This window comes from Humulus lupulus, chromosome 6 (assembly GCF_963169125.1).
Source record: "Humulus lupulus chromosome 6, drHumLupu1.1, whole genome shotgun sequence".
NCBI lineage: Eukaryota > Viridiplantae > Streptophyta > Magnoliopsida > Rosales > Cannabaceae > Humulus > Humulus lupulus.
In genome coordinates, this window is record NC_084798.1 from 71,109,526 (window position 1) to 71,137,234 (window position 27,709).

The 27,709-nt window shown below is 36.7% G+C and overlaps 1 protein-coding gene across 1 annotated transcript; it reads left to right on the forward strand.

Annotated features, from left to right (window-relative positions):
• Positions 1-12,845: 12,845 nt before the first annotated feature.
• Positions 12,846-13,175, forward strand: LOC133785200 (uncharacterized). Its single transcript, XM_062224454.1, has one exon. It carries the CDS (start codon positions 12,846-12,848, stop codon positions 13,173-13,175), a length of 330 nt encoding a protein of 109 aa, XP_062080438.1.
• The last annotated feature ends 14,534 nt before the right edge of the window (positions 13,176-27,709 follow it).

The following is a 27,709-nucleotide window of genomic DNA, read 5'->3' on the forward strand; positions in this document are numbered from 1 at the left end:
CTTGTCTTTGACGTTGACCTGCGGCACCAGCTTGTAGAAGTACAGGACTTCCGCCGGGGTAGGATCCGCGATCTCTTTCGCGACACAGAACACCTTCCACCCAGCAAGCAGACGGTATGCTTGTGGCAGCAGTTGGAATGGTGCGATCCCCACATACATCAGGAACCGCACGAAGTAATCATGAAGCGGAAGCGTAGCTCCCGCGCTGATGTGGCCGGCACTCCAGGCCCCGAATCCATCCACGGACGTATGCGCCCGCTCCTCTAACCTGGCCATATGATTGTGAAATAGGCCCGGAGTCAATTCGATGCCCAGCCTCGTCTCCAGCAGCAGCATCATCCGGAAGTTCCGGAACAGGTTGGGCATTACGTCCATCTCCCACCTGTTGCCTTTGGGCGTCTTGGAGCCGGGAAGTGTGACGCCCGTGGCCATGAGTGACGATCTGGGAACAAAGAAAGAAAGGCAAAGCAGTCAGTACCTGAACCCAATAGAGTCGGTCGAGGTACAGGGAGTCTCCTAAGGACTGCTCGGAGTCCCGACGGATCAGGCCCGGGACCCCGAAAAGCCCCGGGACCCTGATCGGGAGGAAAGGCTACTACGGTCCATCCCTTATCCAGGGATCATCCGAAACCGTGCCGCCCAAACTGGGCAGCCTTCCTAGCAAATTCTAAAGCATGAAGCCTAGGTGCATGCGTCTAGAGAGCCTAGGTTCACAAAATTGACAACAGAATCAGAAAATACTTACTGTGTTGTGTCGACGGCTGAAGCTGGCGGTTGTCCGATCGTAAGGACGACAAAACCTCGTTCTTGAAGTGGCACAGCCGGTAGAGCAGTTCGTCGGCGGGGCAAGTCCGAGAAGCGCCGTCAGGTTGCAGAACGAAAGTTGAGGCCCTGGGAAACAGGCGGTGGCGCAGAACTAGTAAACGGCAAAGTATTTCGTCAGCGAGGTTGGACATGCAAAGCTCTGCGAGCGTTCTAGTTTTGCTTTCTCTTAAGTTGGGTCGGAAATGGAAAAATGCCGAATGCCTGTAGTCTGAGTCTTTATATCAGCCCTCAAATACTGGCCCCCAATCCAACGGTCAGATGCCTCTTCATCCGACGGCCGAGGATCGCGCAGAGGACATTTATGAGCTCTTTTGTGGTCTGGATCCTCAGCACCTTCGATCCGACGGTCCAGGAGTGGTGGATTTCAAAGGACGCCCCATCCTACGGTCCGCCCCTTTCCAAGGAAAACAATGATGACTCTCCCCGTGCGGATGAGACGCCTCGTGACGTGCGCTGACACCCTAGCCCAGACCTAGCAGACTTTAAGAGGCCTAGGCGACTCTTCGAGGCCCTCGCAACAATCACATGGCGACACGTGCCGCTATTCTTGAAGCAGGCCAAGGGTAAACGTCCCCGGGGTACATCAAATGGTCCGGGCTGGGTAACCTGGCCCAGCCACTGCCTTCCCGCGAGCCTCCTGGCCCTGGCAGAAATTGTGGAGGCAACTTGGCAAGAACCGCGAGGGTGGTGCAACCCTCCACCCGGATAACCGGGATGAAGGCTTGGGGGGTAAATGTTATCCCCATTTCCTCTCAGGGTTTTGGGCCCTCGCCCCGGCCCACGGTCAGAGGGGCCGGTTCGGTATTTGGGCCCAACCCGCGGACTACGGACTGGGCCTGTGTAGAAGGGTCCGGGAAGTACCTCCGGGTTCATGATTCGGCTCGAACGGTCCCGGCATTGTCCGGAGTGCCCCGGATCATCGCGGCCATCGCGTCCCGCTCCCGGGCCCAGAATGGTCCGGGCCCGAAGTAAACGCAGCGGGCCCAAGGTAAACGAACCTAGACCGCTTCATCCCCAGGCTATGGGCCAGGCGTCCAGGACACTAAAGCCGCCTCATTTCGCGTGGGTCTTGTCCCCCCACTTTTCACCTGCAGAAAGGGTCTCCTTGGGATTGTCTGCTGGCGTGTCAGGACTGCGCAGCCAAGTACTCTGACCGGTCTTGTCCCTTGAATCTTCCTCGTGATTCGAAGTGGTCAGAGCCAAAGTGCCGTTTTGTCGGGAGAATGCTTGCATCTCAGGGTAACTAATTGGGCCTGAGCTGGTTTGGGTTTGATGTACTATATATCTTTTTAGCTCGGGCCTCTACTAGGAAGGCCCCCTGTACACATATTCCAAATGGGCCCGGGTCAGGCCCGGCCCAAACCTGATGTCCCCCTCATTCTATAAATATAAGTTGTAATGCACCGTAGAAATGGGAGAGAAGGCAGAGACTCTGCTCAAATACAGTTAAACAACTCCATTGTAAAAGCTTATTCTAGCTCTAATACAGACTTATATACAGACTCGTGGACTAAGGCTAGTTAACGCCCCAACCACGTAAAAATCTTGTGTCGATCCTCTATTCTCTTTATTATAATCAGTAAATATCCTTCTTTAAGATAGTTGCCGAAAACTCGGTTAACATACACGTACAATATGCCTCCTTGGTTGTGCATGAAAGAGTCATCATTCATGCTGACCTTATTGATTCTCAGTCCAAAATAACCTGGGAAGGACATGGATATCTTTTTTAGGCTTATAGGGGAAAAATTGAAGGAGTTGTGAGATGAAGGAGTTCAAACTAAAGACACTGCAACGAACAGTGTATTCAGAATGTACAGTACTATTATGGACTATCAATTATTTTTCAATCCGTAGTAGTTTGTCTGGTTGGAGTGGCCAATGATATATGACATGTTCTTCATGCAACGAAGACACTCCTTCATGTCAGGTAATTGGGAAGATAACTTATGTTGGTCATAGAAGATTCTTATCTTCTACACATAAGTGGAGGAATAGTCACTTGTTTTATGGGAATTATGAAAAAGGACGTCCTCCAAGAAAATTCAATAGTCAAGACATAATCAAACGAATAGCGTATGTTCTAGATCGTTTGTCGAGTAAACATGTCAGTTTCGAAGGTGTGAAAAGATAGCGAGATCCAAAAGAGATTAATTGGAGTAAAAAATAGTATTTTCTTTGAACTTGATTACTGGTCTGAACTTGAACTGAAGCATAATTTAAATGTGATGCATGTAGAGAAAAATGTTTGCGACAGTATTCTTGGTACTTTTCTTATGAATGAGAAATCTAAAGACACCACCAACGCAGGAGTAGACTTGAAGAATTGGGGTATCCGAGAAGAGTTGCACCTCAAGGAAGACGGTACGAAGTTGATCAAACAACATCCTATGTAACGACCCAAATTCACTAATAAGGCTTAAGGGCCCTGATTAGTGTGCCGGGAGGGCATAGCTGGATTATATGTGAATTAAATGATTAAAAGCATTTATATGATTAATTGAATATCCGTGATGCATGATTATGTGTATTAGTATGCATGTAGGCCCTGACTAGGTTAGAAGGGCATATTCGTAATTTTGGCCCGTTGAGGGCATAACTGTATATATTTGTGATAAATTGTTGAGACCACATTATTATGTGGATATATTTATAATTTGTGACTCGAGGCGATCCTAGTGAGCAGTTCAGCGAAAAGTCACGGTGGGGATTTATACTCGGCTCGGGGCTAGCCTGGGGGTATTTCTGGGAATTTAGAGAATATATTGGAGTCTATTTTGATATTGAGGAATATAATTGGTGATTATTTAGGTGCCAGGAAGTAAGTGAAAATATTAGAGACATTCGGGGAATTAGCGGGAATTGGGTGTAATGACCAAAATGCCCCTAGGAGGTTTAAAAGCTTAGTTATAAAGGGGAGGGTAAATTGGTCATTTGGCTTATAAGGGATAAGTATTACTAGACTTCATACCTTAGTGGAATGTGTAGAGGGCAGTAGAGGTCTGAAGAAAAGAAAAGAAAGAAATGAAAGAGAAAAGAAGGATGGGAAAAGCAGCGGTTTTCTCTCAACGGTTTAGGCTTCTCCTCACCAATTCTTGAGGTTTCTTGGAGCTAAAACTCAGAGAGAGTTTGGGCAGGAGATTGAGGCTCGGATTCCTGGTTTGGGCATGAGGAATTGGCAGGGGATACTCATCATTTGAGGTAAGGTCTTGAGGTTGTAACTCAGTTTCTAGTTCTTAGTATTGATATGGATTTTTAGCTGAGTTTTGATGGGGAATTCTAAGGAGTTGAGGCTGAAGCTTTGAGGAGTTGAGGCTGAAGCTTTGAGGAGGTGAAGGCTAAGCTAGTGTGGAGGATAACCTAGGTTGAGCTCATCCATCAAAGGTAAGAAACTCTGGTTTAAGTTATGTGATTTTAGTTGATTTCTGTTGAGTTTTGAGCTCTAGGTTCAGCCATGGTGAATTTTGTGTTTTGGGGTGCATGTGATTGAATTTCTTGTGGTTAGGTCATTTGGGGTGAGTTGGAGATGTTGGTAGGCTTTTTTTATGTTTGGTTGAATTTTGGAACAGTTTTGGAAAGGTTTGTCTCGGGAAAAATCGAAGGAAGAAAATGCAGGGTTTGTTGTGCTATGACTAGCGTTGTAGCGCTAGCCTTTGGGCGCTACAGCGCTAGGTTTTGTGGTCTGGGGCATTTTAGGCTCTGTTTGTAGCATTGTAGCACCCACTTTAGGGCGCTGTAGTGCTACCCTGTTCCCAGAAAGGGGTTTTTAGGTTATTTCTTAGGGTTTTTGCCCAGGGGCTCGGGGTTTGATTCCACCGCCCCGTTTGGTGGAATTAGAGCTTCCCGAGGGCTCGGGATTGCTCCCGAGGCTAGGTTTTGGATTCAAGGTTTGGTGATGATTTTTATCTATGGCTCTGACTAGGTGTACGCTAGGGCTCGGACAGGATCGTGCTTGAGGATCAAATTGAACAAAGCTAGTGAAATCTAAAGGTAAGAAAACTGCATCCAGTTATGTGTTTGTGATGGGACTAAGAGCTCCCTATATCTGTATGATATCATAGATGGTATTATTCCATGGGACATGTGATAAACGGCCTAAGGGTGCTGTAAATAATACTTGCGCACAGGGCGTAGCTCGGCCACTGGTAGCTGAGGACAGCTTAATATTCACTGAGCTCAGTTTAAGCGGGCCGAAGTCAGTGGGATAAATAGAGGGTGCGACCTAAGGGCGTTAACCCTGGTTATCATATGTGAAATGATTATTGATATGACATGATGTACTTGGTATGCTGAATACTTGAATACATTAATAATTGGACTGTTGAGTGCATGTTTATACTGTATGAGTTATCCAATTGTTTGCTTAATGACTATGCTCTGCTATTGTGTTTTCTTGCTGGGCCTTGGCTCACGGGTGCTACGTGGTGCAGGTGAAGGCAAAGGCAAGTTGGACCAATCCTGAGATGGAGAGTTGTGGGGCTGAATGTACATAGTCAGCTGATCGGTTGCCACGGCCGAGGAGTGATACAGGACGAGAAAAGCTTAATTGTCAGTTTTGCCTTAGAGTGGCTAATAACTGTATTTTAATCCTAAAAAAATTTTAGGCTGTCTTTTAACTTTATTACTTTTGGGATCCCATGTAAATAAAATGTTTGTTTATAAGAAAAGTAGCTTTTGAGACCAAAATCTTTAACCCTAGTTCAACTGTAGTTTCAGTAACACGTTTCAAATTAAATGACTTGATTAGCAAGTCTTGCACTTTTATAAACACATAGTGTAATGGTCTTGGCTATCCAGGACGTTACATCCTATGTACTCTTTCACATCGGATGGATAGACGATTTTTTCGTCAGCTCATAAAAGGAGTTAGACTTCCTAATGACTTCGGTTCAAATTTCTCAAAGAAAGTAACTGACAATGATGGCGATATTGTTAGGTTGAAATCCCATGATTGTCACATTCTTATGCACTGTCTGTTGCATGTAGGAGTTCGAGGCTACTTGGATATGTCTATTTCAAAGATAATCATTGAGCTTTGCAATTTCTTTAAGCAAATTTGTGCTCGTACATTGGTTGTTAAGGACATGGAGAATGCAGAAGATCAAGTGATACAAATTTTGTGCAAGTTGGAATTAATTTTTCCTCCAACCTTTTTTGACATAATGATTCATTTAATTTTTCATTTAGCGCAAGAAGATATCCTCAAAGGACCAGTTTACATGGGTGGATGTATCCGTTTGAACGATATATGAAGAAGTTGAAAAAATTATGTCAGGAATAAGATGCGCCCTGAAGGTTCTATAGCAGAGGGTTATGTTGTCGATGAAGCTTTGACTTTTTGTTTGCAATATCTTCAAGGCGTAGAGACTAAATTTAATCGTCTATAAAGAAATGCAGATATTGTTATTCCTAAAAGAGAGTTGTCAGTTTTGGAATCACAATGTCGTCCAAGTAGCAAAAAGAAAATCATATATCTTGACTAACTTCATCGAAAAAGAAGTGGAGTGGTTTGTACTCAACAATTGTCCTGAAATCCAACCATATATGGAGTAAGTAGCTCAACACATATATGAATTCATTAAATTTACTTCATAGCCAACTGTTTTCTTACCTTAATCCTTGTGCTATACAGTGAATGCCTTCAAGAAAATTCAAACATAAATCTTCAAAAAGATTTCCCTAGCTGGTTTAAATTGAAGGTAAATTATCGAACTGTAGAATTCTTACCAGCAAATGCAACAATTTATGCAAGCTACAAATTCGAATATCCAAGCTCCACAATTTCAGCCTGTCAGCTTGGATATGAATATGATACAGTCCATGATGGCGAACTTTCAACCACAGCAGCCACAACCACCCCAACCACCACCACAGCCACCACAACAACCCGATGATGATCATGACTTTGGATTTGATTTAGATGACATTTAGTTTGGCTATATTGTTATTTTGAACTTATTAATATTTTGTGTTGTTTTTTTTATTTTGGAGACTATACTACTTATGTTTTGTTTTTTTCATTTTGGAGATTATACTAATTTTAAATTGATTTGATTATTTAATTAATAAATTGGTTTTATTATTTAATTAATAAATTGGTTTTATTATTTAATTAAATAAAATGATTTTATTTATTTATTTAATATTTTATTAAATAAATTTTAATTAATTTTTTTTAAAAAAATGTATATACCTATAGCAACGACATGTCATCGTAATAAGGTGCTCACTGAACACGAAAATTTGAAATTTCGTGACCCTACGGCGACGACATATCGTCGCTGAAGGCATATAAACTCACACACTCTAAAACGACGACATGTGGTCACTGTAGGAGTTTTTTAAATTCAAATTTTCAAATTTTGTAACCACCTACAGCGACAACATGTCATCGCAATATCCCAATCCAACCGAAAAAAGGGATTTCCTACGACGACCAACATGTCGTCGATGTAGTAAAACACTACTGCGACGACTATGTTTTGTTGTTGCTGTAGGTTGCTACACATACGGACCTACAACGACGCCATTTTGGCGACGACTTCTTGATCTACAATGACAACAAAAGTTATCGCTGTAGAGTCTTTTTCTTGTAGTGTAAGGAAACAAGATATAATTAAAGAGGTAAAATAGTATCTTAACCCTACTTTAATTATGAACCATTAATAGATGATTGAATTGTATGTAATGATTAAATCGATGGACGCTTTTTATATTTAAAAAGTACTCAAAAAATAAATGTTTATAATTATAAGAGTGCAGTCTCATATTTTTAGTGGAATAATATCGAGATTAATAAATTAAGGTTATTATATTAAAGAGTTTTCAAAAATTAGTTTAATGTAAATGAGATAAATTAATTAATTGGTATATTAATTTTTTAAATTAATGCAATTTTAAAAATAGTTTTTTTAATTAAAATTGTGATTTTTGAAAATGGTATTTAAATATTTAAGATAATTAATTTTGAATTAATTAGTTTTATTTGTTTAAATAATGTGAAAAGATAATTCTGGTGATTCAAAATTGGTTTGAATTAATTTGAAATTTATTCATTAATTAATATGATAAGATTAGTTATCATGTTTAGATTTTTAAATAAAAGCGGTTAAGACACATATTCCTGAAAAGGGATATGCTACACGCCAATCATAGTGCTTGCACTATGATTGTTGTGTGACTAAGTCCAAGACCAGTTTGGATATTTCTTTTATTTAATTAATTAATTATTTAATAATTAGTTTATAATTTGAATTTATTAATTCTTCTATAATTCTATCTAATAGAAAATTAGTTTTAAGAAGTAGATACAAGATGCTAGAGAATTCTAAGTCTTTCACACAGAGAGAAAAATATATCGTAATATTTTTCTTATCCCTGAAAATTGTCTCAAACCTGAAAAATTCCAAGATCTCATATGTTGAGAATATCTTGTGAATCATAAAATTCTCACCATAACTCTACGTGCCCACACATATCTTGAGGTGTAGAGATACATCTTGGAATTGGTCTGAGTATTTTGGAGACTGCTTTGGATTGAATGTTCGTAGGAGATAAAAAAAAAAAATAGCAATGATTCTTGATAGTTCTACAACTTGTAATTCCTTATCTTTTTCTATCTCATTGATTAATGTTTGCATATTAATGGATCTGTTTATTTAAAGTTTGTTTAAATAAAAAAAATTGAAATCCATGGGCCCACCACCTCGTGCATTCTGCTGCACACATGGTAAACCAGTTACCAACAATTGGTACCAGAACGGTCATTAATCTCTGCATACATTAATTGTTGTGTGAGTAAAATATGTCTTCTTATATTATTGTAATATGTGATGAATGGATGGATGTATGTTTGATGAATGTATGTTCTTAAGAGTCGTCAATTATATGGTGTTTTGGGTTTAGGGATTGTTTTTAAATTTTTCTATATCTATAAAATTGTAAGCCATATGGGGCAAAGGATTTTTTTAATTTAATTTTCTACACTTATAAAAATTATTTACAATTTGTAATTCTGAGCCCTAAGCTCACAGAGCCCTGCGGCACACCAGGTGCACCAGCCCTGCGGCTCCCTAGCGCGCCAGCCACGCGACCCAGCGTCCTTGGTGCCTACCTATTGCACGCCTAGCTCTCCTAGTGCCTACTATTGCATGCCCAGTGCCCCTGGCACGCCATTTTCATGCCTTTGCCGCATGGTTTTGGTGTTTATGTGGCTCTCGAGCCGCTTGCACCAAACCAAACCCAAATTGTAAATTTTCATTACTTGGCTCCTCACAAGCGCCCTAGGGCATTGGAAATTTCCTTGAATTTATGGGCTTGGCCCAAATGTTAATTAGGATTTTAAAATTCTAATTAAATTTTGAATTAAGTGGCTCAAATTCAAAATGGGCCTAAATAACTAATTGGGCTTTAATTAGTCAAGTTCAATATTTTTAGAAGAATTGTTTAAAAATTATTGAAGTTATTTATAATTCAAAATTGAGCTTGATTGCATAAAAATAATAGAAGGCTCAAAATATGGAGATGGAGATTCTACATGAAGCCTTGGTTTTATTTTTATTTTATTTTGTAGTTTATTGCAAGTGTTGTAATTTTTATAGAAATACCCACCCTACCCTCATTTATTTACTGTATTTATTTATTTAAATGTTTGAATGTATTAAATGTGTTTAATAGCATTGTCATGCATTATAACATGTCGTACATATTACCCACACAATATCTAATTCAAAAATGCATCTCATGTTGGTAACTGATTTATCATATGTGCAGTGGAAGCCTGGGGTAGTGGGCCCAGAGATTTCAAAAAAAATATTTAAATAATCGGATCCATTAATATACAAAATATTAATCAAATAGAAAGAAAAGGATGATGAGGATTTACCAGTTGTATAACAATCAAGAATCCTCGCTTTCTTTTAGAACCTCCAGCAAACATCCAATCCAAAGCATCATTTTGAGTACTCAGACCAAGATCTTCCAAGAAGTATCTCTACACCTCAAGACGTGTGTGGGCACGCAGAGTAATATGAGAAAATTTCTCATTCACAAGATATACTCAACTCATGAGATCTTGGAATATTATGTCTGACACAGTTTTTTAGGGATAGAGAAAAACAATACGATATATTTTTTTCTTTGTGCAAAGCTTCTTCAATTCTCTCTGAATCTTCTTGAAACTAATTTCTATCATATAGATTTATAAAAGAATTAATTAAATTCAAAATTCACATTATAAGCTAATTATTAAATAAATAATTAAATGAATAAAAGAAATATCCAAGATCCAATCTTGAACATTGTTACACGCCAATCACAGTGGCATATCCCAATTTCAGGGATATGTGTCTTAACAACTTTTATTTAATTATTATTTAATAATCATTTATTAAAAAATATATAAACCTGATAACTAACTTTATTAGATTAATTAATGAATAAATTTCAAATTAATTCACACCAATTTTGAATCATCTGAATTATCTTTTCACATTATTTAAATAAATAAAACTAATTAATTATCTTAATTATACTATTTTTGAAATTGTCAATTAAGTTAATAATATAATTTCTAAAATTCCTTTTTAATTAAAATATCAATTTAAAAAATTGCTATATTAATTAACTAATTTGTCTCAATTTACATATTTGTCCCTGAAGAACAAAGTTCTTCCAAATATGTCATTTCCCTTTCTTTTTTTCCAATTTCAACTCTTACATTGAATAATGGATAGAGTCATTTCGGGGACCTATGGACCTATAATTTCAAGCTCCAATAAATTTATATTAGTAATTAAAAATATTTAATATAATAACCTTAATTTATTAATTTCAATATTATTCCAATAATAATATGAGACTGCACTCTTGTAATTATAGACATTTATTTATTGAGTACTTTTAAGTACAAAATTGTCCATCGATAACAATTCAATCATTTATTAATGGTTCATAATTAAAGTAAGAATTAATTATCATTTAATTTCTTTAATTATATCTTATTTCCTTAAGTACCATTAACTTTACTAGTGAATGTTAATTCATAAACTGATTTATGAATTTGAGCTCAATAACCTTTCAGTTCCAAAAGTCAACCCTTAAGAGAACCATTATTCAATTCCTCTTGGAAAGGTATACATTCCGTATCTATATATTATGTCCCCAGCCATTTACATCAATGAGTTCCCAAAACAAAAGTTTTCAGCCTGATCATTCTGACAAACCATAATGAGTGAATCAAAGAACTCATATGACATAAAGATGAGCTCATAATAACTTCATGATTAAGATCAATTTGTATATGATCATCTAATTTATATATTTATTTAATACTTCTAAAGTAAATTGTATTATTAAGTATTAACAACATATCGAGTCTCGTTCATGTATAACCACTTTATACAAAGTACATCCACTAAGATGTCTTACTATATCAGTAATCCGAATCTAGATTATATGTATTCATAATACTAGTGAACCATACTTATAGTATATAATCCAAAGATTTCATATAACTTTGTTTTACTGCGAACTATTTAAATTTGTTCCCTACAATCTTAATCCTCTTGTACAGATACAATATTGTAGTCACAATAATGAATTTGGGAATTTTCTGATATTCATATAGTATTATTCTATCAACAAGAATAAACTACAAATATATGAAAAAAAAATCATTTCAATTATTTATTTCAGAAATCATTGTTCAATACATATGCTTTAAAGGACACTAGTCCCAACATTTCATACAAGTAGCAACATGTTTTGATTAAGAACGTCATATTTGATTATATGAATTTATTTGATGAATCATATAATAATCTAGTACAAGGAAGTGAATTTATGTTAAGTGTTAATTTCAAACCTATTTGATAATTGATTTTATTAGATAGGTCAACGATATTCTTAATAATTAGAGCATTTATAGACTAGATGTTAAGGGTCTATTTAGTAGATTTATTAAATTTTATTTAATGTTTAAATGCTTAATGAGATTAGTAATTATTAGAATGTCATTTGGTAAATTAATTGGATTAATTTAATTAATCAGAAAACATAGGATGTTTTGAGAAAACACATATTCTAAAATAGTGAGCGGGAGAAGGAGATGTCACGATTACTCCTATGGTCTCCATTGTTAGTTAACGTAGATGTTTCATGGAATGGGCCTCAAGGCACCTTTGTTTACGTCCCCTAAGGACGGTTTCTAACTGTGTTATTATTTAAGGTTAACTTCTTTAATTTTAAGAATATGATTGAATGATATATTTCAAGTTTGACTGACCTTAAGGCACACTCTTGAGATAAGTAATTAATCTAAAATAATGTGTTACACTCACAAAGGTTGACTAGGCTTTCAATCGAACTAGTCAATCTTGACCAAATAAGCAGTTGTTCGTAAGTCAAAAGAGGAAATAGTTGATTTTAAGTTTTCACTTATGAATTTGAGAATTGTCTCAAAATTAATTTGAAATTAGTTTGACCTACACTAAGGCTGGTCCATTAATTGTCAAATTAATTTATCGCGGAATTAGTAAAAAAAAATTTATGTGTTATTTAAATTTTTTGCATTCATGCATCATATTTACTATTCTGAAATTATTGATATTCATTATATGTGCTAAATTCATTTTATTTTATTTATTTATTTCAACAATTATGTCTAGCTCAAACCATGTTATTGCTTTACTTGCAAATGAGAAACTTAGGATGATAATTTTATGAAATGGAAATCAAACATGAACATTGTGTTGATATGTGAGAACCACAAGTTTGTCTTTATTGAGGAATGTCCTAAGGTCCCTGCTGCCACTGCTCCCAAAACTGCAAGGGAGAAGTATGATGCTTGGATTTTATCCAACAACAAGGATAAATACTACATGCTTGCTACTATGAGTAATGTACTAAAAAATAAGCATGAAGACATGGAGAATGCATATGAGATATGGGAGTTTCTTCAAGCTATGTTTGGACAACAGTCCGATCAATGTAGACATGAGGCTACTAGAGCCTATATGAACATGAAAATGAAGAAAGGAGTTTCTGTCGGAGAACATGTTCTTAACATGATCAATACAATGCATGATGCGGAAGTTCATGGAGCAACCATTGATGAGATGACTCAATTTAGCATGATACTTGAATCACTCACACCATCTTTTTCCACATGTACCACCAACTATGTTATGAACAAGTTGGAGTATAATATGACTCATCTGTTAAATCAGTTGTATACTTTTGAATCACTCAATAAGAGTAATACAAAAGTAGAAGAAGAAAATGTTGTTTGTTATAAATCTTCCTCTTCTAAAGGGAAAAATAAGAAGAGAAATGATTCCAATGAAAAGTAGAATGAAAAGCAGGATAAAGATGGAGCTCAAGTTTAGTTTTATTTAGAAATTTATTTTTGTTATGAACAATTTTAAATTTTTCATTTGTTTTAGAAATTTTAGATTTTTATTAAAACATTAAAACCAATCTTTACAAATTTAGTCTATGATTAGTAATGTGATTATTAATGGGGATTTAAATTTCTATGTTTCATGAATAAGGTCTTGGTATTTCTTTCAATAATAATTTGATTGTTATCTCAATATCTGGTATTGAAATTTGTCATGCAAAATCCAATGATGGGTTGTATAAACTGGAGGCTAAAGAAAAATCAATCTATAACTCTGAAATGTTTAAAGTTGCAAATCTAAGATATATTAAAGTCAAAAGAATGATTCTGAGAGTGAAACATATCTATGGCACTTAAGATTGGGGCATATTGGTTTGGATAGGATAAACAGGATAGTAAAGGAGGGTCCTTTAAGATAATTAATTGTTGGTTCTCTTCCAACTTGTGAATCTTGTCTAGAAGACAAGATGACCAAAAGACATTTCTCTGCAAAAGGTTTAAGAGCCATAGAACCATTCCAACTTATACACACTGACGTGTGTGGTCCACTTAATGTACAAGCGATAGGAGGGTTTGAATACATCATCACTTCTATTGATGATTATTCAAGATATGGTTACCTATATTTGATGTAAAAGAAATCTGAAACTTTTGGAAAGTTTAAAGAATTCCAAGCAGAAGCTAAAAAGCAATTAGGTCAATTACAAAAAGTTCTTCGATCTGATTGAGGAGGAGATTTCTTGGATTATGAATTGAAGGACCACTTGTGTGAGCATGGAATTCAATCCTAACTCACTGCACCTAGAACGCAACAACAAAATAGTGTTTCAGAAAGAAGGAATAGGACGTTATTAGACATGGTTAGATCAATGATGAGTTATTCACCATTGCCACTGTCGTTCTTGTTAGCCCAAGATACGTTTCCAAGAGGGGGGTGAATTGGAAATTTAAAACAATTTTGGAATTTTAAAAACCCCAACTATCTATTTATACAAATATTGAAATTTAAAGTGAGTAAATAGATAAGAAAATGTAAAATAAAGATACATAAATGTAAGTAATGAGTTTAGGGATAGAAAGATCAAACTCTCAATTTTACAAGGTTAAGTGAAACTAAAGTCACCTACATCATTGGTCTTCAAAGCTAAATCGCTTTGAGTTCTACTATCTAGTCAAGTTGTGGACTTGATCAATTTGTTGTACAAGCAGGGAATTTTCACCAAGGTCTTTCCCAAACCTCTCACAATAGTTTCTCACAAGGAATATCAACCTCACTCGGATTGTTGAAGTGTCAATCTCACCTAACCAGGTTGTTTACAGTATCGGTGCCAACCTCACCTCAATACAAAGAATAGATATGGAAGTGTAAGTTCACAGAAAACTATCACTTACACTATTTAAATACAATGAAATAACCTAAGGAGAGATGCAAACACACTTGTGATAATAAACACAAATTTGGCTCAAGTGTGTGTGATTTAGTGTTTTTAAAAGATAAAGAGTATGAAAGGTTTAGAACACTTTAGATAGCTGAATACTATGATTTTAGATTTGTATTTCATATTTATTTATGTTTGCAAAAGAGTCTATTTATAAAGGGGAAATAAAAAGAGTCGTTTGGGGGCATTTTGGGCCTCTTTGACTTCAGTCGGTCAAGCCAGCAACAGTCGACCAACCTAAGTAGCCATTTTGTTATCGTTGAGATCTAACATGGATATAATTTTTTTAACAAAATGCCCATACTCTGACACGTTGGTCGACTGACATGTATAGGTCGGTTGACCGACCTAGCATATTACAAGGAGGCTCGGTTTTTGGCTTCTAAAAATGTGTTAGCTCTTTTGAAACTTTATTTTATATTTTAAGGTAAATATTTGTATACAAAGGTATTTATAAAAACATGTTTTTCATTTCTAAGAATATAAACATATTTTAGACTCTACTAAAGGAATTTTTTACAAAAAAGTTTTTCTTTGAAAATGTGAATTTTAGTAAAACTTTTGATGAAAAAATAATTGAGTCAATAAGTGATTAAATATAAGTGATGCATGCAAGTCAAGATTACAAACTAAAGAATATGTAAACTTTTAACCATGCTTAGTCTTCAGTTCTTTGAGTTTTGAAGCCTTCTTGAAATTCCTTGGTTTCCTTGATTCTTTGATTTCTAATAATAATATTTAAGTGTACTACAAAATCAAAAATTCATTAGTAACAAATAATAATCAAATACTTATTTTGTATATCATCAAAATAAGTCCATGAAGAATTTGGATCAGCAATCTCCCCATTTTTTATGATATCAAATATTTGATTATTTATCAGGGAAAATGAAAATAAGATTTTACATTTTGAGCTTAACTCTCCCTTGACATATGCATAGTAAAATTTTACCTTGTATAGGACAATGCATTTTACCTTTTGTTACCTATCTTGAATTTTGTAGTGCTCCCTCTTAATCATACACTTAATGAAAAATAAGTCATTGTTGTACATATATGGTTAATTTCATAAGTGTCTTGTAAATAATCAATACAATTTCTCCCCCTTTGATTTCATCAAAAAGGGTGGCCAAGAATGAAGCAAAATAGCATAGTAGCATAGATAAAAAAAACCAAATTGTAAAATCATGTTCAAAACATAGAAAGCATGGATAGCAATATGAAAAATAACATCAAACAAGGTCAAGACACAAAGTTTGAATACATAAAGTAAAAGGATAGTGCAACACTTGTAGAAAGTTCAACAAATGAAAATAAAACAACAAAGTCTGAGAAGGAGGCGGTCCAAAGCGTTGGAAGTGCTCCCATATAGCTTGATGTTGAGCATTTAAGGCATTGAAGCTAGTGTTGAGGTTGTTCACATTCTCATTCTCATTGATATGATGAATGCTTTGATCAAAGTGAGCACCCATGGAGTCAAAACGTTGATCAATGTGAGTGGAGAGGTGGTTAAAAGCTTCCTCAAGATTGAATTGAGGAGCGAAAGGAGCTTCTTCAACTCCAACTTCATCTTCATCTTCATCATCATTAAGGTCTTGAATGTCAACATCTTCACCATCTTGTTGAGGAGACATTGGAGCATTACGTGATGATATCCACACACCTTTTACAAAGTCAAAGCCCATGCGGTTGAAGAATTTAGTGTTAAGGGTGTCATTTATGGTGGGATTATGGATATCGGTTTCATTGTCAAGATTGACACCAAAGTGGTGGAAAATCCTAGTAAGGAGCATGCCATATGGTAGGGTAATCATTTGCTTTTTATGGTCTTTAATGGCTTGCTTCATATGGTTAAGGATAAAGGCACCGAGATTTATAAAGTGACCACTGAAAATGCTATCAAGAACATAGAAATCAAATTGAGTGATGGAATCCCTATTTCCTCCCCTAGGGACAATGTTAAAAGTGAGGAAATAATGATTGACCCTAGCTTGCATGGTGAGATCCTTGACTTTGGGTTTAAGGTGAAAACCTTGATTGACACACATTCTAGCATAAGCCTTTTGAGTGGAAAAGTTTTCAAAGGATTGGGTGGTAGTGTCAAGAATGTGACCATGATTAGGAGCACCTAGGATATTGTTCAAGGTTCCAACATCTAGTGAGATGGTTGTGTTCTTTAGAGTACATTGAACTCCTAAGGTACCTTCTATAAGAACTATGGATGCATAAAAACCTCTAACAAGTCGAGGATATATGGGAAGTTTAATTTGGATAAAGGAGAGACAACCTAGTCTAGAAAATAAGTCTTCAAAACCTATGCATTGACAATCTACAAAGTTTAGGATTTTTCCAAAGATAATTGTTCTAGAGGAAAAGGATTTAGTATACCTTTCTTTGAGTTTTCGATCTTAGAAGAGTGGGATATCATACTTTGTCTTTGACCTTCCCTCTTCATGAGAATCTAGCTGCCTCTTGCCCTGCTCTTTGAAGAAGTGCCTCTTAATTCCATGGAGTTAGTGAAATTGAAAAGAAAATTTGAGAGAAAATGAGGGTTTTGAGAGAAGATTTTGAGAGAAAAGGAGTAGAATAACTATAAAATAGGGTTTCTGAGTTGTTGTTCACGAAATTGGGATGTTAAAAGGGAGAAAAGAATGAAAAAGATGAAAAAGGACAAGTAAGTTGAAGAATATTTAGAAGCTGCTACGGCTTACTGTGTTGGGTCGGGCGTCCGACCTGCTGCTCAATAAGCAGCAGTGAGTTTTCAAGATGTCGAGTTTTTGCAAGTTTGGCATAATTTTTTAAAACTAATTATTGGAACTTCTCAAGTGCATAAAAACAAACATGTTCATATAAAATTTCAAGGAAACATCAAGCATTCAAACATTTGAGTAAGTGTTTCTCTAAAACTATCAGAAGCAACTTAGGTGTCCAAAATGAGATTTACATATCCTTTTTGAATAATTTATTTTGGAGCACTTTAGAAAGGAGTAAATACACGTGTATGAGCTTTCAAAAGAGGCAAAAGTAAAAGATTTTGAAAATTTTGTCAATTTCACCTTATTTTGCCTAGAAAAGCTTAAATTGAACAAGTGAAGTGACAAAATTTTGTGTTATGCATAAATTGAGTAAAAATAACTTAAAGAACAACTTAATATGCTTAACTAGACATGTTCAAGAAATCAAACACATATTCAATTAAGAATGGCACAAATTTGCATAAAAGGTCATGTTATACAAGCATATAAACAAGGTAAAGGTCAAAGATGGCATAATGTCATTTTTCACATGCTTTGCATATTCAACTTCAAAAATTAACACATGCTCAAAATATAACATTCATATCAATAGGGGAAACCTTATATTTTATTTAGGTTGGTCATACTTATTTCTCTCCGTATGAAACAAAATCTTTCCACACTTAATGGCTTGGTGAATATATCTACTAGTTGAAATTCGGTACTTAAAAAGTCTAGGATAATGTCACCTCTTTGAATGTGTTCTCTAAGAAAGTGATGTCTTATATCAATGTGTTTAGCTCTAGAGTGCAATATATGATTCTTAGAGAGGTTGATGGCACTAGTATTGTCACACTTAATGGGAATGCATTCAAATTCTACATCAAAATCCTAAGTGTTTGTTTCATCCAAAGTATTTGGGCACAACAACTACCGATGGAAATTTATTTCGCTTCGGTGGTGGATAAATCTACCGAAATTGGTTTCTTACTAAACCAAGATACTAGGGAGTGTCCTAGGAAGTGACATGTCCCACTAGTGCTTTTCCTATCAGTTTTACATTCGGCAAAGTGGGCATTAGAATAGCTTGTCATATTAAAGTGAGTGTTTTTAGGATACCATAGTCCTCTATTCATTGTTCCTATCAAGTAACTAAAAAGTCTTTTAACGACACTTAAGTGAGACTCCTAAGGACAAGATTGATATCTAGCACATAGACCAACACTAAACAAAATATCTGGTCTACTAGCGGTTAAATAAAGTAAGGAACCAATCATAATTCTATACTTGGTGATGTCCACATCCTTACATTTGTCATCTGTGTCCATATTTATGGATGTACTCATGGGAGTTGGCATAGTCTTGACATTTTCTAAATCTGTAAAACGCGCCCTAATCTATTCCTTTATAAAAACGTCGCTCACCTCACAAGTATTATAAAAATACTATTTTAAGGAAAAGCTCAGTGGGGCCTTGATAAAACATGCAATTTGGGCCCAATAGTTTAAAAATAAAAATAATGTGTCTTTATGCAATATTCATAAATAAAATAAAGTTGTATGCCCCACTGACATAATTGAAATAAAAATTAAAACATAAGTTCTTTTTATTCTTGGTGCTCAACTTGATCGTTATTTGTTCATAAGACACCCAGCACCATACATATTTAGACGTCGGAACTCCCCACATCACTGCGCGTGCCAAGGAGTGACCTTATTATTTACCTGAAAGGGGAAAAAGTATGAGGGTGAGCTAAAAGACTAGTAAGGATACAACAAATACAACAATATCAAAGAAAACACAAGAAGAGCATATTCGTATTGTAAACACAGGGCAAAACATATCATCTTCATACTCATAAATCATAATCATAATCGTAATCATACTCTTTGTGATCATAACACCCCTATTGTCCATGTCACATCTTGAGGTAACAAGCAAAAGCATAAATTGGTAAGACCTCCTCTATGAGGTAAACAAAATCGCAGGTCCTCGAATAACCTCGGCGCGCCTGCCCTATGAGTTACGATATATCCTTAGTAACTCATTTGTTGTGTCGTGTTCAACACGCTAGCAACCTCTTGCTTTGCATACATCATAGAAGCACATGTTTAAAAGTTCATATCAAAACATAGAATTCACACTTTTCATAACACTTGGCTTATCATGACATATGCTTTCCATAACACTTTATCTTTTGCAACATAACAAGTCATACATTTCATAACATAATTCATAGAAAATTCTAACTAACTTCCTTACATCAAGTCCAAGCAAAAGTAAAGTGTGAATACATCACAACGAGCCTATAATCATAATTAAACATTTGTCTTTAAAATCACGTAAGAATACACGTGCCCAACATACATACCCCACACATGCACATGTGGCACAAGTTGCACCACAAGTCTATTTATACAATAACATCACATGGAATCATAAAAGAATAGTATCAATTCTACTAAGTAATTCTCAATGATTTCAAATCAAGAACCATGTATTTAATTAAATAACATATATTTAAGCGTAAAAGTAAACTTGCATGTAACATGCATACGTGAGACGGTTCTTAAAACTAGCGTTGAAGTTAGAATTATTTGTTCCTTTATTTTCTTGTTAATTTCACAAAATTCAGCAAGCATAAAATAATTTGCCACTTAAATTATTACTACATTATTTGAATAACTCATTTGTCACTCATAAATTTTATTATAAAAATTTAATTTACTAAATAATTCTTTAGCTTCAATTTGCATAAAATAATAATCTCATTTGTTATTTAAAAAGAATGTGACAAAATTTGTAGTTACTTATAGTTATTAAATAAATTCTTAGATCACCTTTAGAAATAATTTTAATTAATTATTTTGTAAATAAATAAATAAAAACTGCATAAGTATAAATGAGAAAATACATATTTAAGGTGTGAAAAAATCACATCTATCATATATAAAATCTAAGACTTAATTTATTTGAGCACATGCTTTATTTATTTTACTTAAAAATAGATTTTCTTTTAATAAACCAAAAATTCTAGCAAGCATTTTATTTAATTATGTGGATACCAAAAATCCACAATTAAAAAAAAATACATACATGATCCTGCATTGAGATGAGTAAGGGTTTGCTAACATGAAAGAATTGACCCAACGAGCAACACAAGCTAAGTTATAGAGATTGGGCAAGCCTAGAGCCTAAGGCCTAAATGCTCACATGAGGATAGGCCACGTTGCGCAAAATGACCTTTGTGGAAGCCAAAAGAAAACGCAATACAAACCCAAGGTAGTCCCAAGAGGCCACGGGTCAAATGATGGAACCTTTGATCCCTATAATATTGGCTACATCCTAGACATGCCCATCTCGTGCAAATGCACCACACCTCACGAAGCCGCCCACGGACCTAAGGGCCTCGCGCGGGTGCCATCTCACGCAGGCGCACCCACGGCCTCGCACCGCACACAGTCGCAGCCCCTGCCTCGCCCAAGTGTCGTCTCGCGCGCCTAGGGGCCTTGCCTGGGTGACGTCTCGCACAGGCGCTCCAATAGGCCTTGCGCCTCACGCAACCATGGCCCCTGCCTCGCCTGGGTGACGTCTCGCGCAGGCGCTCCTGCCTCGCCTGGGTGACGTCTCGCGCAGGCGCTCCAACAGGCCTCGTGCCTCACGCAGCCACAGCCCCTGCCTCGCCTAGGTGGTGTCTCGCGCAGGCGCCCTAACAGGCCTCGCGCCTCACGCAACCACGGCCCCTGCCTCGCCCAGGTGCCGTCTCGCGCACCAGCCACGACAAGGGCCTCGTGGCCTCGCCTCGCGCACCAGCCACGCTAAGGGCCTAATGGCCTCGCCTCGCGCACCAGCCACAATAAGGGCCTCGCCTCGCGCATCAGCCACATTAAGGGCCTCGTGGCCTCGCCTCGCGCACGAACCGCGCTAAGGGCCTTGTGGCCTCGCCTTGCGCACCAGCCACACCAAGGGCCTCGAGGCCTCGCCTCGCGCACCAGTCGCGTCCTTAAGGGCCTCGCGAGACATGGCCTCCCCAAAGCATCTCGCGTCCTTAGGGGCCTCGCAAGACATAGCCCCCCCAAAGCGTCTCGCGCCCTTTGGGGCCTCGCGACATGGGTGCTGCAAAGCAATGGTCTCGCAAGGTGAGATCCTAATCTCATTCGTAGGCATCATGTCTCATCGCACATGCAGCAGGCCTCGTTGAAGAGGCCTTACCTCTCTTCCTGAGGTAAGTGCCACCAACGGGGCACCACTCTCCCTATGAGTCACATGAGATGAAGAGTCAAGGGTCTCTTGAACATGCAGTCGAGGAAGGTCAGAAAGGGCCTCACAATGATTCAACATGAAGCCAGGAGAGATACAAAATGAGCCTACAGACCAAGAAGAGTTAGAGTACAGATACAGTGTCCACGCCAGAAAGGTAGTGGCAGTACAAGAATGATACATGGTCAAGACTCCCCAGCACGCTTATGAGGTCAGTACCCGACAAGTAGTGGAGGCATAATATGGTACCAAGACAGGAGTACTTTTGCAGACCCCTGACACGTACTAGAGCAGACCACCACTCTTCCCACACCACTACCACCTATGTTATTACCCTGACAGTGTACTCGTATATTATTTTATCCCGAGGGACCACCATGTATAAGGGTCCATTAGAGCCCAGCTATAAATAGAGCTTGACCCCTCAGAATAGGGGGTTGGAAAATTCATTGTATGCTGAAGCTATTAAGCAATATACAGTCTTTACTCCATTGTTGATCTGTGTTTATCCTTCCATAAGTCTATTCTAAGTTCTTATCTAAACATCACCCTACTTACCTTTGAGTTTTCCGATCTAATTTCGTTGACGAGATTTCACCGTCAACAGATTAAATTCACATAATTGAAGTAAAACCATATTTTCTTTCACAAAATATTAAAAAAAACTGCATGTGTTTAATTTGATAAAAACCTCATTAACATGTGAAATAAATGTATTTTGTTTATACAAGACCAAAATATCACTTTGAGGCATCATTTGTGCATTTTAAAAATCATTGATTATCATCACCATCAAATAATCCAAAAATAAACAACAAGCAAAATATACTCAATTTAACAATTTAACAACATGCTCATCACTCAAAAATTAAAAATAAAATCAAGAAGCCAAACACTACTCATTACCCTAAAATCAAGCACTAGGCTGAAACCCTATACACACTTCCATTTTCAATTTATTTTTTTCATTTTTAACCACCAAAACATCATGATCCAAAGACATCCTTTAAAAATTTTAAATGAAGCCTTAACATGCTTCTTATCAAAAAAAAAATAATCATGTTGATAGGGTATTGACAAAATAAAATAAAAATTCCCATATGCACAAATACAACATACACAATTGAAACATAACACACAACTCCATTTACATATATTTATCAAACTCATGTCTACCTTTTTTAAAAGTAATAATAAAAATAAGATTTAACATAACATCATTATCTAAACCTATAAACATGCTTTCCTTTTTATGATAACCCATTCGAACCCAAAAGAGTAACACCATCACAACAACTCAAATCCAAAAACACATTTATCAAGATTCAAAAAAAGCAAAAATAAGAATGAACCCTAAAATATACTCTATGTCGAAACTTAGCCTCACAATAAGTCCATCAAGACCACAATGCTCAAAACACCACACCTCATAAACATGTTTTCTTACAAACACCAACAACATCAAAAGATAACAATAGCACTAGAATCTCCATTTCACAATCATGTTTCTAACAAATAATACCCAAAAACATATACAAAGAAAATATAAGTCATCAAGACAACAATAGGGTTAGAGATTTTCATTAAATCCTTGGTAGAAATCACCACTCAAAAGAAACTATGGGCACCCTCTTGCTATACCTAGGGTTCGAACCCACTACAAGGAAAAATAATAAAGAAACAAAAATAATCTTAGCATCGAAAATGAGAATACGACCTAGAGGATTCAAACAATTAGTTCAAGAGCACAAACCTAGATTTAGGAATCCTCCTCTTCTCTTCCTCCTCCTTCTTTCTTTCTTTATTTCTTTCTTTCTCTCTTCCTTTTCATGCCCTCTCTCTCTCTCTCTCTCTCTCTCTCTCTCTCTCTCTCTCTCTCTCTCTCTCTCTCTATGGTGCAGTCGGCCAGCTCCAAATGAAGCTCTCTAAAAAAAATTGTTTTCTTTATAAGAAAACTAGAGACTATTCACCGTACAATGGGAAAGGAAAGGGAAACTCTAGGATTTGGTTTCCTAACATTTTGGCCTTGATAGTCAATATAGATAAGGATGACAACTCAAGGATCAAATGTCAAACCAAAAATGGAAACCCACCCCTTGATTCCCTCTCTCCTTGGCCAACCACCTCACTCCCTCTCACTCTCTCTCTTACTCGGCCATGAGAGGCCATTCACACTCATTCCCATTTTTTTCCAACTTCCCAAAATTAGTACAAGTCAATTAAATAAAACCTTAGTCCTTTATTTCCTCTTTTCTCTCTTGAATTTTCAAAAATATAAATAATTAAAAAAAGGGAAAATGCATGGTAGTCTATTGCATGCTCACTATGCATCTACTAAGCATGCACCTTCTTGCACACAATCAAAACTCAAGAATTCACAAATTAAAATAATTAAATAAAACAATTAACAATTTTAAATTCACATCATTTCTACCAAACAATTCAAACAAATAAAATAAATTCTTAACATTTAACATCTAATATTAAAATAAAGCACGCAAATTAATTAAAAATAAATAAATTGGTGTGCTACAAAGTCAAACTTTTTGAGTAGGTCCTTGATATACTTAGCTTGACTAATGAAAATTATATCTCCTTGTTGCTTAATTTGGAGTCCAAGAAAGAAGTTGAGTTCTCCCATGCTCATTTCAAACTCACTATGCATGCACTTAGCAAATTCTTGACAAAGTAAATCATTAGTAGCACCAAAAATAATATCATCAACATAAATTTGTACTATAATGATGTCTTTGAATTTTCTTTTAATAAAAAGTGTATTATTCTCTTTACCCATTGAAAAACCACTTGAAATTAGGAAAGTGCTTAGCCTATCATACCAAGCTTTGGGAGCTTGTTTTAAACCATACAAAGTCTTTTTCAATTTAAAAATGTGGTTAGGGTGTTTGTGGTTTTGAAAGCTGGGGGGTTGTGAGACATAAACTTCTTCTAAAATGTATCCACTTAAGAATGCACTTTTAACATCCATTTGATACAAGACAAAGTTCTTGTGGCATGCAAAAGCTAATAACATTCTAGTGGAATCTAATCTTACTACGAGGGCAAAGGTTTCCTCATAGTCTATTCCTTCTTCTTGATTGTAACCTTGGGCCACTAATCTAGCCTTGTTACGCACAATAACCCCATCCTCATCTAGCTTATTTCTAAAGACCCATTTGGTTCCAATAACTAATTGATGTGATGGTTTTGTAACGCCCTACTACCCTAGAGTCGTTACCATGTGATTTTTAAAATGTGTCACTAGCTCGCTAATTGAAGTTTTATACCAAAAAGTGTGATAAATTAAAGTAAAAACTCGTTTAATGAAGTTTAAGTATAAAATGTTGGACATTCATTTAAATCATAAAAGTGTTACATTGGGATCCCCAAATATTGTTTTAAAACATATTTAGAATTCAAAAGTTACTCTATAATTGACCTAGGTGACAAAATCCAACATTTATAACACGTTCTTCAAAACTACCTCAGTCGTGGCATCCAGGTAGGCCAAACATGTACGCGCCGCTACATGCCCTCCAACTTATGCTTGGTCGGCCTTTCCTTTGCCCTTACCTGCACCATAAAGCACCCATGAGCCGAGGCCAAGCAAGAAAACTTCACAGCACAATATAACAAATACATATTTAATCAAAGACAACAAACAATTTACAAGTTCCTATTGGAATCCACAACAACGGCCTATGCCGATCAGGGTGCGCTGCCAGGCACCAAGCTCATGGTCTTAACCAAGCAGGTGTGTACAACACTTAGAGGGTCTCACCCTGGAAACCTGCATTCAGCATGCTTAATGCCGATCTCGGCCTTTGCCGCTCTCGGCCTTTGCTACTCCCTGCCATTGTCATTCACGACCTCTGTCGATTTCAGCCTTTGCCGCTCCCGGTCTTTGTCGATTCGTCACAATCACATGTATGATGCAATAGTTACAAACAATGCACATTTCACTAAGCACAATTTATTTCTACAGGCACAGACTGTTTTCTTACCTTGAGTCCCAAGCTGACAACACAAGGCGATCCCGAGCATGATCTCAATCCCGAGCCTTAGCGGTAAAACCTAGTCACAACGCAATAATAATAATATTCCATCAAGCCCCAAACCAAATAAGAACTTCATAATAATATTCTAGCCTTCAGGACCTCGAATTCTACTAAACCAGGAAATAGAGCCCTTCCTGAGCCCTTAAAATTAAGTTCCCATCTTAAAATCCTATTTTGGTCATTTTCTTTAATTTGAGTCGTGGCGTGCTACAAGTCAGAGAGCCTTGGGGCTCTCTCTGGGGAACACGGGCCACAACGTGCCCTGCCTGCGCTGTGGAGCCTGGGCAAAATCAGAGGCTCCCCAAGCCTCTTCGCACACATGGGTCGCGGCACCTGAAGAACAGGGCCGCGACTCGAGCCCCAAAACCCAAAAATCCTGCATGTTTCCACTATGTTTTCCCCAGCCAAATTCACCAATTCACACCCAATTCAACCCCTACATCCAGAATTAGATCTAGAATTCGTATCAAGGTACCCTAATCAGTATAAACACCTCAAAAGTTAACCCTTAGCCTTACCAAAATCCAAAATCAGACTTATGGTTTGAACCTAAACAAAGCTTAAAATCACAACAGAAAAATTAATAATTCAGCACCAGAAATCCTTACCTCAATTTATAATTCGACCTAAGCTAATTCCAATCACCACAAGCTTCAAGTTCCTCCAATCTTCAGCTAATTTTCCCAAGAATTCACCAAGGTTTCCACATACACAAAAGGGGAGAGAAAAAGAGCAAGAGAACGTGGGAGAGAAAGAGGGATTAGCTGAGAGTGTTCTATCTCCTTCTAAGTGTCCTAAGGAGATAAGTCCAACCAAGTCTATCCCTTAGCCTCAAAATTACCAATTTACCCCAAGACCAATCCAAGCCTTCTAATACCACCAAGGGTAAATCCATCATTAGCCTCATTCCCGCTAATTCCTCGAGTATTCCTATAAATCCCCATTTAATCCTAACATACCCAAATAATTGCTAATTCACTACCTGTTACCCGTTAATCCCGAACACGTGTTACATTCCCAAAATACCCCGAGGCTCACCTCTGAGCCGGGTATTCGACCCCGTTGTGACTATTCCGCTATTCTACTCCCTAGAACCGTCTTGGGTCACACATCACAAATATATCTCCACAATCATGTGGTCTTAAGCACAACACACATATAATTTACATTTATGCCCTAACCAGGCCAAAATTACAAGTATGCCCTTATTAACAAGAGCAGACCCATGTGCATATTTAATTCTCCTAAACATGCATATCTAGCCATATAATCTTTATCCAGGTAATCACATGCTAATACACATATATCACAGGTATAACCCATTAATCGATCATATAATCCCAATTAGGTCCTCCAGGCACCGTAATCAAGGCACTCAGCCTAAATAACAAATTCGGGACGTTATAGGAACTAACTCCCAAATATCATTTCTTTCAAATTGATTAAGTTCTTCTTGCATAGCCATTATCCAAAACTCATCATGCTTGACTTCTTTAAAGTTCTTAGGTTCAATTTGAGAAATAAAAGTCATATTACTACATATATTCTGATGGGAGGCTTTAGTTGTGACACCTTGAGAGAGATCACCTAAAATTAAGTCTTTAGGATGAGCATTTTGGTGTTTCCACTCTAATGGAGGGTTAGAATTCATACATTTTCTTTCATTTACCTTTTCCATAGATGTTTCCTATTTTGAGGATTGAGAGGGTGCTTTGGAAGTTTCTCCAAAATTGAGCTTTTGAACCTCATCTTCCAAACCTATCATCTACACTTTCTTTCCTTGTAGGCAAGTTAGTCTCATCAAATGCAATATGTATTGATTCTTCTACCACATTAGTTCTTTTATTATAAACACGATATGCTTTTCTAGTGAGAGAATAACCAATAAAAATACCAATATCTGATCTTTCCTGAGTTATCTTTGGTATTCAAAATAAAGCATTTGCACCCAAAAACTCTAAAATAACTAATGTTTGGTTTTCCACCTCTCCAAAG

What these genes read in the sequence shown, in the direction of transcription:
- LOC133785200 (XM_062224454.1), top strand. Translation starts at nt 12,846, where the DNA reads ATGAAAATGAAGAAAGGAGTTTCTGTCGGAGAACATGTTCTTAACATG.